This window comes from Piliocolobus tephrosceles, chromosome 8 (assembly GCF_002776525.5).
Source record: "Piliocolobus tephrosceles isolate RC106 chromosome 8, ASM277652v3, whole genome shotgun sequence".
NCBI classification, from domain to species: Eukaryota; Metazoa; Chordata; class Mammalia; order Primates; family Cercopithecidae; genus Piliocolobus; species Piliocolobus tephrosceles.
In genome coordinates, this window is record NC_045441.1 from 26,623,629 (window position 1) to 26,636,410 (window position 12,782).

A 12,782-nucleotide genomic window follows, 5' to 3' on the forward strand; every position below is an offset into this window, starting at 1 on the left:
TTGGAGGAAGAAGTTTGCAATTTTGTCGAGGGGCAATGTACGCCGGGCAAACGTTTGCACAGCAAACGCAGCAGCTCTGCTTTTCCTATCTTGATCTTGAACTTGCCCCTCCGTGTGTGATTGATTACCTGTTGAACACTGAAGTTAGTAGAGAAACACACTTCTTGGCACAGTCTCCCCGCAACCCCCCTCTTAAAACGCCATACCTCCCAGGATGCTAGTGGCACCACTGCCACTGCATTTCCTGTTGGCAGCAGTGAGCAGTGAAAACCGAAGCGGCAGCAGGCAGTGACCCAGGCAGAAATAGCTCCCGCGCGATTCACTGGAGCCTTCCCAGGGCCCTGGTCCTGGCTACCGGGACTCGTGCGTCCGGATCTCAAAAGCGGCAGAGGCCACCGAAGGGACAGGAAGTACTTTGGTCCAGACCACACTCCCGGTACAGTGCGGAGAGAGCCGGCGGGAGACACTCTGATCCCGGACGCCTCAGCCCCTGCTCGGGCTCTAGCTTGCCCTCGGGCGGGGGAAGGATGACCGCGCTGCCAGGACGCGCTCCTCTCCACACGGTCCCGGGCGTTCTGGGCCCCTGGCTGCTGGGCTGCCTCTGGGCCTGGACCCTGTGCGGCCTGTGCAGCCTGGGGACGGTGGGAGCCCCGCGCCCGTGCCAGGCGCCGCAGCAGTGGGAGGGGCGCCAGGTTATGTACCTGCAAAGTAGCGGGCGCAACAGCCGCGCCCTGCTTTCCTACGACGGGCTCAACCAGCGCGTGCGGGTGCTGGACGAGAGGAAGGCGCTGATCCCCTGCAAGAGGTACAGGTCATCGGCCCGCGGGGCGGGAGTGGGGAGCCGCGCGGGCCCCGGGAGGGCGAGGTCGCAAGGGCCTGCGCCCTGTAACTCTTTCCGGCCCCTTGCAGCTCCTCCCTTCTCCCAGAGAGTTCTTTCGCAAGGAGGGTCGCTTGGGGATAGCATGGTAGGGGGCTGGGAGGGGCGCTGCGCCCACCGAGGGCGTCCTGCTGGCGGGGGACTCAGTAACACCTAGCGAGGCGGTGGCAGGTAAAGAAGGGACCCATCCAGGGCGGGATCGAGCTGCAGGGCCCCCCTGTGCCTCGGTTCGCCCCTGTTCTCACGCTGCTGAGTCAGGCTCTGGGCTCATGGAGCCCCCTGCAGTTTAGGGCGTGTCTTCTGCACTATCTCATTTCTTTCTGGAGCCATCTGCGAGAGAGGCACGCAGAATATGTATTTTCTAAGAAATACTTTTTGTATTTTAAAAGACTGTCGCAAGACTACAAACGGTGTGGGAAAGTGATAAAAAGAAAATTTCACCCACAAACTTATCAAATTGTTACAGCTATTAAAATTTTGGTCTACTCCCTTTAGGTTTTTTGTTTATTTTAAAGCAAATTTTACATACTATGATCAAAAGACATATGTTATCCTAATCTTTTTTAACTTAACATTGTCTCTTATAGGTTCTTATTTGCCATGTTATTAGCTGGCCTCCTATTTTTAATGACGGCACAGTACTCCTTACAGGGGCAAAGCTGTAAGTTTCTTTTAAGAACTGGTCTGACCATTCACCTTTGCACATCTGTTGTGACAAAGGGCACCCTCTTTTTGAGACGTCATCTTGCTTGTGGCCCTTTTAAGACCTGATTTCTAATTTGGGATCACCACCTGTCTCCTTTCCAGAGCCCTGCCATTCCCCCTAAGTGTGTTCCTCTCACTGCATCTCTTTATGGCATTTGCATTATGGTTTGAAACCTCAGTGGACTGTAAGATCTATAGCAAAAGGGCACCATTCGTTTATAGAACAAAATCAAACTTGATAATATTATTTATTCTAAAAGCATTTGTACAAGTATTAGGTGACTTGAAGAAGGTGTGGAAAGGGCAGACCCTTTCAAGCAATATCAAGGGTGCAAAATAATGCATTATGAAATGCAGCACAGAGCAGCACAGTCATCATGGTGAACTGAGAATTGATTCCAAGTCTTTCAAGAACATGAATGTTTTCAGTAGGGTCTTGAAGGGCACAGCAATAATAATAACAACCAACAGTTGAATACTTCCTATATATGAGGCATGACATTGAGGATTTTACATGTATTATATAATTTAGTTTAAATCTCACAATGACTTGACAGTATACATTTTATGATCTCCGTTTTACAGACAATAACTCTGAGGTTGAGGGAGATTAAGCAACTTTCTTAAGATCACACAGCTAATACTTGAGGAAGCTGGGTGGATTCTGACGCCTATGGTATACCAGGTTCACATTCATTCATTTATTTAGCAAGCATTTGTTCGTGTTAAGCACTGTGTATAAACAGAGTGATTTCTGGCTTTTGGGGAGGTCAGAGTCTGGAGGTGAAGTCACATAAATAAAAAAAAATTCCCATACAGTGGTATGAGGGGTGAGAACTGGGGTATGATGAGAAGAACTCAGCTGGGCACCTAACCCAGCCTTCCTGGAGGAGCTGAAATGAGAGTGAGCTCCAAAACACCTGTAGAGGTTTCCCAGGGAGATGTGGAGAGACTGCTGGTCGAGGGGGATGCAGGTGTATCCATGCCTGGTATGTGTGTGCCATCCTGGAGTGTATAGATCTGAGTAAATTCCAAAAACTGCAGACCACTCATTATTAGGGCTGAAGCACAGGATATGGCGAAGGGTCATACTGAAGGAGTTTTAAACCGTGGAATTTGTGATTAGATTAAATAAAGATCCCTGGATGTGTCCTTAAGGATGCATTCCCAAGATATGGACACAAAACGGAGCAATGTGGATCAAGAGTAGAAGTGAGAACACAACCTTGGAGATTTTCATAGTGGTCCAGGTGAGAGATGGGTAGTAGCAATGGGAATGGTGAGCAGCGGGTAAGTGAATGCATCAGTGAAGTATTGAAGAGGTTCAACTGAGGAACATGTAAATGATTGGATGGGTTGTGGCAGGCGTGGTGAGGGAGAGGAAAAACTTAAACAGGCCCCCATTTTTGGCTTGTAAGCTAATGGTACTGATGGCATAGGGTAGATGGTGATGCTGTTCCTTGCAACAGGGCTTGACTTTGTGCACTTCTAATTAAGGGTGAATTGGTATCCTATGTAATTTTATGTGAAGACTTGTACAGTAGTGGCGCATTGATGAATAGTCATATTGAAGATGGACTGGGATGGCCCAGAGCACACTGCTGAAGCAGAGGAGTGTGCCAAAGAGAAGGATAAGGGTTAATCTCCCCAAAGGTAGTACTTTTTTTTTTTTTTTTTTTTTTACAATTAAAAAAATTAGGCTTTAGAGTCAGATAAATCTGGATCTGAGTCCAGACCCTGAATATGGGTCTTTGGGTAAGTTACTAAAGTTTTCTGAGTCTCAGTATCCTCATTTACAAAATGGGAATACTTATAATGCCTAATTTATTGGAGTATTGTGAGAATTAAATGAGTTCAAGTATATAAAACATATAGTACAATGTCTGATAGTACACACAAGATGCTCTGTTCATGACCAGGGTTGGGCCCATCACTACCACTATCATCATCATCCTGGTAAAGTTACCAGAGCCCAGAGACTTGCTACCAGCCCTTTGGGCTCAGAAACTCGATCCAGCAGCGCACGCAGACCCTTCCTTTGGGAGCAACCTGCGAGTAAGGAAACTCAAATGCTAAACTGTCTATTTCAATGAGTTTTATCGCTGGCATGCGGACCAGGATTCTCAAATCCACAAGACTAGGTCATTCTCTCCCTGTAGTCAGAACTATGTGGGGAGCCAAATTATCATCAGGCAATTGTGAGCAAAGAGTTGGAGCAAATTCACTGAACAAACATCTAATAATTGCCTGTCCTAGGTTAGGCTATATGCGCAATGTGGAGTTTTCCATCATGAATAAGACAGGCCAGCCCGGGATAAGGTTTGATGGTAATCAGGCAAAGGCAAAGTGATGCATTCATTTTCACAATAGAGATGAGTTGGTGGTTCTGTGCTACCCCAATTGTGCTGCTCCTGACCCCTTCCACTCGGAATGGACCCTTGGTGAGTACTGCTCAAGTCTGTCTGAGCAACCCTTCTTCCATGACTCCATGACTGATTAATATAACCTTTAGATGTGTGTTTTATACCTTTAGTGGAGTCACAGCCAACTCTTGCTGGCCTAGAAGCATTTTTGTCCCTTTGTGGTGATTTCTCATTCCTCTGCCCTAATCCAATAGGTGCTGGTTTCACAGTTAAACTTCTAAAAGACATTTTTTTCCCTTTCTTTCTAAGTTCTTGGCAAGGTTCTTTCTCACAGTCACATCGCTGGCCCTAAGTCAGATGTAGAAAAGAATGTTTAATGCATAAACACATTTTTAAGCTCTTTAAGTGTAGATTTGTTGGAACAAACTCAGAAATTTTTTCAGGTATTAACAGTCTGGCCAAGCAACCAGATGTTATTTGAAGAAAATATGGATGAGTTGTCTCTTCATATTTATGAGTAAGTTGAGAAGTAAGTTTTAGAATTGGATCTACTTCTTAAGGTTTTCGTTTTTTATCCAGATAGTTATGGAAAATCCCATTGATAGTTACTGTGGAATGACTAGGATTTTCCAGGCTCTCTTTTCCCTGAGATGATGGAAAAGATTAAACAACTTTACAAGCCTCAGATAAGACAAGCCTGAGCAGCAAATGGGAAATTTTAGTAATTGATACCATTTTTATTTTCTAATTCCAACTGTCTTTTCCGACTCCTTGACTAAATTCACAAGTATTTATTTGAAAGGCTGAAGGAAAATCAAGAAGATTATTTTCATATTTCAGCCAACGTGTTGAACTTTATGGGGGAAGCAACGTTGATACACAATGAACTCTCTCAGGCCACCAGTAACTTAAGGCTCCCTCTTACAAAATGGTGGCTTGGGTGTTGGAATCAATGAAGCTCTTAACGCAGAGTGAGCAGAGAGGCAGTAAAACAATATGCACGGTCTGGTATCTTGGAATATTATTTCATCACCAATCCTACATGTTCTATTAAGGATTTGTATTTGTAAAACATGAAAATTATGTCACAAATGGAGCAGCAGGTGGATTCTTATTCAAATTCTGATTAATTCATGTCTGCTTCTCTTGATTCTCCCGGAGCATATTATTTCTTGGAGAAGAGAATAACATTAACCTTCTCTTTTTTTAAACAGAGAATCAGCCTCCTGTAGTGGAGAGAGCAGGGGCATTCATGTTAGACCATGATGGAGTGACAACCATGGCCTCTAATCCTGCCTTCACCCCAATAAGGTCCTCAACATTTCAGAACCTCTGTGTTTTTCATCTTTTAATTTAATTTGAATAATGCCTACAATGTTGATACTACATCACTTTTAGGCTTTCATTTGTTAAATGCTAGGTACAGATAGGATTAAACGATATACTGAAGGTAACAATTGTACTTTTATTATATCAGGCTGATTCACTGTTTCTAATGCAATGAACTTGACACAGATTTTAAATTTTTTCTCAATCTATCCCATTATGTAGACAAATTAATTCAAAGTTCTTTTTCTTCCTTCTCTTTTTCACCTAAGTCTGTGCTTATGAATAGAGAAAGAGAAGAGGCTACCTTGAAATACCTCGGGCCCAAACTCAGAAGGCTCTGTACTCACCTGAGCCTCCCTTCCTACTAAGAATGGAATAATGTTTTTATAGGAGTGTTGGTCCAAGTGTCAGCTGTGGATGATGAATTTCCAGGGTAACTTCAATAATCTTATGTGTGTGGAAAAGAGGATGAGGATTATTTTTCAAATCCATAGTTTTGTTTTATTTTGAAACAATCTCACACCTACAGAAAAGTTGCGATTATAATACAAAGAACTTTCCCCCGCCCCCGAACTGTTTGATAGTAAGTTGCCAAACTGATATATCTATGACACCCAAATGCTTCAGTGTATTTCCTCCCAGCAAGGACTTTCTCCTACATAACCACAATACAACCATAAAAGTCAGGAGATTAACACCAGTTCATTTTGACCATCTGAAGTTCAGGTGTCATTTATGTTTTGCAAGTTGTTCTTTGTATGTTCTTCATAGCAAAACAAAAAAAAAAAAAAAAAAAAAAAAAGAAAGAAAGAAAGAAAGAAAGAAAAGAAAATATTTAAGTGCAAGCATTACATTTAAGTGTGGTGTCTCTGTGGTCTTTTTCTTTCTGGAACAGTTCCTAGGTATTCCTTGCACTTTAGAACTTTTAAAGATTGCAGGCCAGTTATTTTGTAGAATGTTGCTTGATTTGGGTTTGTCTGATGTTTCCTCATAATTAGATTCAAGTTACTTACCTTTGGCAGTAATATCAGGGATAATACTCTCTTCTAACTGTATCCTGATGTTCACTTTGATCACCTGATTGACTGTTGTCTGCCAGGCTTCTTCACTGTGAAATGATACATTTTTTTTTAATTAATAAGATTTGGTAGGGAAATATTTTAAAACCATGTACATATCCCATTCTTCATTAATCTTCCAAATTATACTTTATTTGTATCAGTGTGGACTCAAGCCTTCTCATGTTGTTCTATTTGCTCTCATTGTTTCCTTTGCTGTTCATAATGTCCTAGATTTGGCCAGTGGAAGCCTCTTTAAATTGGTTTCTATGTTCTTTTGATGTGTTTGAGCACTTCCTTGCTTTCTGGCACAGCAAGATATTCCAAGATCATCTTTATTTTTCCTGCCCTAGTCCTAGGATAAACCATTTTTCAAGAAGCCCTGGTTACTTTTCTTGGAGAATAATATGTGGAAGTCAGGACCTGTGCTGTAGTCATGCTCAGTGCTATCAGGTGGCACTGCTACTAGGTCCTCTCAAGGGACAAAGCACGGGATGTTAAGTTTGAATACACACACCCCTCCCCCCACACACTCATACGTATATACACATTTACATCTATATTTATTTCTGAACCTCCAGTTCTAATCCATAGAGGTGTTTAAACTGATGCCTTCTTTCTAATCCAACACTACATGGTCCATTCTAGTTTTTTTCCCCCTTTTATTTTTGCTACTCCCTTCTCAGAGAGTGAGAAAACTGGCTCGTATTATTCAATTGCAGCAAGTAACCCGTCATGTATGGTTATGCTGTCTCCTTCACCCATGGGCTCTGCACTCCAGGCCAGCCCATGTAGAAGCATATCTTCCTTGGTCCTACCTAATGGCTTTAGTCTAAATTGTTCAAGAGAAAGGAGAAGGTCAAATTATGTTCTTAACATATGTTTATATTCCTTTGGGCTTCTCAATATGTCATCATTACAGATCCTCAGAGGGTGTCTCTGTGTGGCTGGGGGAGGCAGACTAATATAAAGTGCTCAATAAATCTATTTGATCATGAATCTTATTTTGCGTAGATTGGATTTTCATTTTAAGAAATCATGACTTTGTGAATATTAGGAGAACGACTTCTCCTTTGACCTTTACTCCATCATTTTGGTCTCAGATGGCTGGAGCTAGCATATTCTTTTATGAGCTCAGGAAGTCTTGGCTGCTTGTGGCCTCCTGATCCTCAAAGAATAAACCATGCTGATTTGCAGTACTTGAGTTTTGCAGTATTTGAGTTTTTCTTCAAGAAACAGATTTTCTTGGAAGCACAGAAAGTTTGATTTAAGGGACTTAATTCAGTGGGTCTATAGACCCTGGATTTCAGAGAACCAATGCTGATATGGGCAGGGAGAAGCAGGCACTAGGGAAAAAAGATCCAAAGAAGATAAGCCCAGGAGAGTAAGGAGGCTGATGGAATGTAAGACTAATTTACAAATGGAAGCCAGAGGTGGTCACTATACTGCTTTGAAAACATCTTTACTTTCTCCAATAACCTTGAGCTGTTTCTTCCTGATTCTGACCTTGAGGATGGTGGTCAGGGGCAAAGTGCCCAAAGATCTGAAAATATTCCACCAATTAGTGGTTTGTTTTTCCTGGAATAAATATATTAGTCTTAGATTTCACCAATTCCAGTAAAAAGTTTCTATTTTCCCCCTTAACATTTTCTTTTATTTTACCCATCTTTAAATAAATAAAAAAAATCTTCTCTTGATCTTACCAGCTGCAATCTCATTCTCCTCTTCTATTTAAAGCAAATCTCATGCTAACTACAATTTTTGTACTCCCATGCTCTCTTGAAAACCCTCCAATCACTTTTTTCACCATTCTATTGAAAATACTCTGGTCAAAAGCAAGAAGCTGTACATTACTAATCAACTAATCTTTGATCAGTCCTCATCTTATTGTAGATTAATTCCCCAATCTCGATGCACTTTCTTCACTTGGTTTTCAACATGCTGGTTTTCTGGTTTTCCTCCTCCCACTTTATTTCCTCTCCTCAAGCCTTGTTGCTCTCTCTGCTCTTCTCTGGACTGCTGATAGTGGACTCTCCTAGGGCTCAGGTTCTCATCTCTTTACGTTCCTACCTATACCCTAATTTTGATATATACTGAATCTGACCACACCTCCATGGTTATTCTGGTCCAAACCTTTATTATGTCTTGGCTGAATGTTTATGGTAGCCTCCTAACAGGTCTTCCCGCTTCTGACCTTGCCCCCTTTAGTCTCTTCTCCACATAGAAACCCCAGGGTTCTCTTGAAAATATGTCATGCCACTCCTTGGCTCAGGATCTGCTCCCCAGCCTCTTCCCTACCTTATCTCTGTCACCAGCTCACTCGTTGTGAACCTGACTTCAGCACACTGACCCCATTGGCCCTTGAATCTGTCATTGCCTCTGCCTAGGAAGACTTTTTCCTAAGAAGTTGCATGACCTAGTCCCAAATTAAACTGTTTCGCTGCTCAACATTCTCAGTGCCCCCTCACTGCTTTACATTAATATATCTAAAGCACTTACAACTATCTGGCAGAGAGTTTAATATTAAAGTTTGTTCCTTCATCTCCCCTACCTTCCCTCACGCACAGTAAGGCTCCATAAGGCCAGGGATTTTGTATGGTTGTTGCTGTATCTCTAACTCCTCAGAACACTTTACATTCTTTTCAACATACTATGTGGGACCTAAATGAATGCTTGTCCCGTACAAAAGGAACTGTGTTCTGATGTCGGAGAAGGTGATTCCCAAGCTCTGTTTTCTAACTGCTAAGAGCAGGACCTGTCTAATTTTTTTTTTTGAATCAGTGAATGAGGGAAATGAATAACTGATAATATACATTCATTGTGGAAGGATATCTAAATAATAGATATGTATTTTCTTTCCTGTCTTCCTTATAATTAAATTTCTTAGACAATAAAATGATAGATTTATGTAATGGTTTCATGGTTTCTCATTTATATGTTATGTTATACCTCTTCTATGTTAAGAATGATTTTTGACATCGAATTACACTGCAGTGTTTTGCAAAATTTTCCAGTAGGGTTGAAGTAGAGCTTCCCTAGGAGGGTACACCACCACCTCCAGAGAGTGGATGCCCCAAACTCCTTTCGCCCATGAGCCACTCCCCAACTGCCCTCTCATCAAACACTGTCTTGTGCCTCAATTTCAATTTTGGGGAATTTCACCCAATGTGGGCATTTGAGATTTATTTCCAAAGCACCCACAGTTTCTCAGAAGCAGTGCCTCTTTGAGTTGGGAGGCCATCTGAAGAGGAATCAGATCCTTAGCAGGGTGCCTAAGTTACCCTCAGGTCCCCCAAAGAAAGAAGAAATTCTTGGGATGATGGCTTCCCTAAAGAAGGCAACTTCTCCTGGAGGAAAAGGATATGATACTTTGGATGACTCCTGCCTGCTCACAGAAGGCTGCTTTTATTGTGGCTTAAAGTTAGATCTTCTGGTAGAGTTCTAGAACATGAGCCCTGCCAATGAATGACAGCCAAAAGCTCACCTCAGAAGAGGCACCAGAGTCACAGCCCCAGCTCTCCCAGGGAAGACACTGCTCCAGAGCATCTCAGAAGCCACCAGGGATGACACTGGCAGATGGGAAGCTGGTGGTGCAGGGCCAAGGGCACAGCTCTGCCTGACGCAGCACTGTCAGCAATAGGTAACGTATGACTTATGAAAAGTATCTGTGGCACCATGAATCCCCAGGCTCATTGCCATGGCATCTGGGAGCAGACACAGTGGGTGCAAGGCCTTTCCAGGTTGCTTAAAAATACTTGCAAGGGAGACTGGTGAGCCGGACCATCCACATCCACCCCGAGTCTTCTAAAATATTTTCCTCAGGGCCCTTACTGAGATATCCCTCAGATCTTCTAGAATGTAAGGCTGCTTCCCAGAGTGTCTCACCAAGATGCCAATGGGCCAGGACATCCAGGCTGAGAAAGGCAGAAGAGGCCCATGAGACCCCAGAGTCTCTGAGCTGGCTGAAGTCAAGGGCAGCAGCACTTGGGCAACTCTAGGGCAACTCTTGGCAGAGGGACCCTGCTTGAAGTTGGAGGCAGAGGCAGCGAATGTAGAGAAAGCATGAGAGGATGGAAGCTCCCGTTTCAGAAGAAACAGGGCTGTGGAGCAGTGAAAGATTCTACCAGTCGGCACTCTTGGGAGTGAAGGATGGGGGAAGAGAATCTGCCCCAGACTTCATATCCATTGGAAATGTCGCATCAGGTGCTGTGTCTGTGGATTGGATTGGCATGGATTGTGTTTCCTGTAGGTGTGGATTGTGTTTCCTGTAGGTGTGGATTGGATTGGCATGGATTGTGTTTCCTGTAGGTGTGGGAGTTCTTCTTCTCACAGTCAAGCCCTCCACCTGTCCCTTGTCGCACACCTTGTCCTTTGGAATAGAGGTTCTCATCCTAGCCCAGCTTAAGGCATGACCTGGCTTACCATTGGACCCCAGAGATCTCACCATTCTGAGGTTTCAACTCTCCTTAAGGAGTTAGGAAATGAAGGGTGGGAATCCACTTCTCGGACATCAGAACACAGTTCGTTTTGCACAGGACTAGTATTTATTTAGGTTCCACTTAGTATATTGAAATGAATTAGAAGTGTTTTGGTGGTTTGTAGTCCTCTTTCATCATGCTGAATCAAGCCTCACTCAAAAAAGTCAATTTCTGCAGTTGCTAAAACACAGAGGAAATTTTATAGCGTGTGTGTTTGCATAAGTTTATAAGGAGCTTTGTCACCAGGTCTTCTATTTTAGAAAAACAAACCATTTTACTCCTTTTATAGTTCACTGCAATGTATTTTATACTAATTTTCTTATTTACTTTTATTGCAATTCACGTTTTAGTCAGTTAGAGAAACTATTCAATTTTTTTTTCAAAGAAGACACTAAGGTTGCATACTTTCAGAGATTTTCAATGTCTGATCACGTCTACTTATTGCCATTTAAATAATGATTTTTTTGGTGTATACAGTTTGGGTAAAAATAGTCTTTTTGCTTTATATATGTTTATAGCATTTACAGCTCTCAAAGAGAAGTCTGAGGCCGGGTGTGATGGCTCACGCCTATAATCCCAGCACTTTGGGAGACCGAGGCGGGCGGATCACCTGAGGTCAGGAGTTTGAGACCAGCCTGGCCAACATGGTGAAACCCTGTCTCTGCTAAAAACACAAAACTTAACTGGGTGTGGTGGCATGTGCCTGTAATCCCAGCTACCCAGGAGGCTGAGGCAGGCGAATCACTGGAACCTGGGAGGCAGAGGCTGCAGTGAGCTGAGATTGCACCACTGTGCTTCAGCCAGGGCGGCAGAGCAAGACTCCGTCTCAAAAAAAAAAAAAAAAAAAAAAAAGAAGTTAAATACCAAATTAAACTTGGTTTCGTTTCAGTGATCTTTTTTTCTGCCTATGTTTTTGTAGGTTGTTTCTGTTATCCTTGAATTTTATTAACATCTCCAGGCAAGGTGTAGTTTTAGGGGAACTTTTTTTTTTTTTTTTTTGACAGCGTCTCACACCATCACCCAGGCTGGATTGCAGTGGCGCAATCTTGGCTCACTGCAACCTCCACCTCCTGGGTTCAAGTGATTCTCCTGCCTTAGCCTCCTGAGTAGCTGGGACTACAGGCGCACACCACTGCACCTGCCTTATTTATTTATTTGTTTGTTTGTTTGTTGTAGTAGAGAAGGGGTTTCACTGTGTTAGCCAGGATGGTCTCGATCTCCTGACCTCGTGATCTGCCCAACTTGGCCTCTGAAAGTGCTGGGATTACAGGCATGAGTCACAGCACCCAGTCGGGAACTTTCATCTAGTATTTCTGGAGGTTTGATACTCTGCTTTCTTTTGGTTCCTTATAGAATCTCTTTCTGATTATCTGTTCTGGTTCTCTTACATTACATCTGTCTTCCAAATGTCTTCTTTGCTTTAGCCTTTTCATCACTTCATATGTTTTTTTTCCCTCTGAATTCTACAATAATACCCTCTAAGTCACTGCCTGTGAGGTGTTTTGTTGTTGTTGTTTGTTTTTGCCGCAGTCTGCTTTACACTGCCATGACTGCATTTTTAATTTCTAAAATTTTTTTTTTATTTATTTACTTATTTATTTAGAGATGACATCTCACTATGTTGCCCAAGCTGGCCTCAGACTCCTGGGCTCAAGTTGTCTGCTCACCTTGGCCTCCCAAGTATCTGGGACTACAGGCCCTTGCCACTGCACCCCGCTTGTATTTTTTATTTTGATAATGATGTTTTTCATCAGAAAGCTATCCTTGTGGTCACACATTATTCCTTTTCAATTGTAAACACAGTCTATCCCAAATCCCAGTGAAAATAAAAAATAAGATTTATATTTCAGAGTTTCATTAAATGTTAGCTGAAAGAGTTTGCATGAGTTTATATTTCAACGTGGTGGGAATTGATCTATTTCTGCTAAATGGCATCATGCTGACTCTGCACTGTCCTTCCCATCCTTCTTAG

At 42.7% G+C, this 12,782-nt stretch overlaps 1 protein-coding gene across 1 annotated transcript in view; it reads left to right on the forward strand.

Annotated features, from left to right (window-relative positions):
• The first annotated feature begins 200 nt into the window (after window positions 1-200).
• Window positions 201-12,782, forward strand: part of EPDR1 (ependymin related 1) — a 31,815-nt gene continuing 19,233 nt past the window's right edge. The window contains exon 1 of the mRNA XM_023192781.1: window positions 201-805. Within this exon, the coding sequence (XP_023048549.1) occupies window positions 528-805 (278 nt within the window). The 5' untranslated portion in view covers window positions 201-527. The remainder of the gene's footprint in view (window positions 806-12,782) is intronic.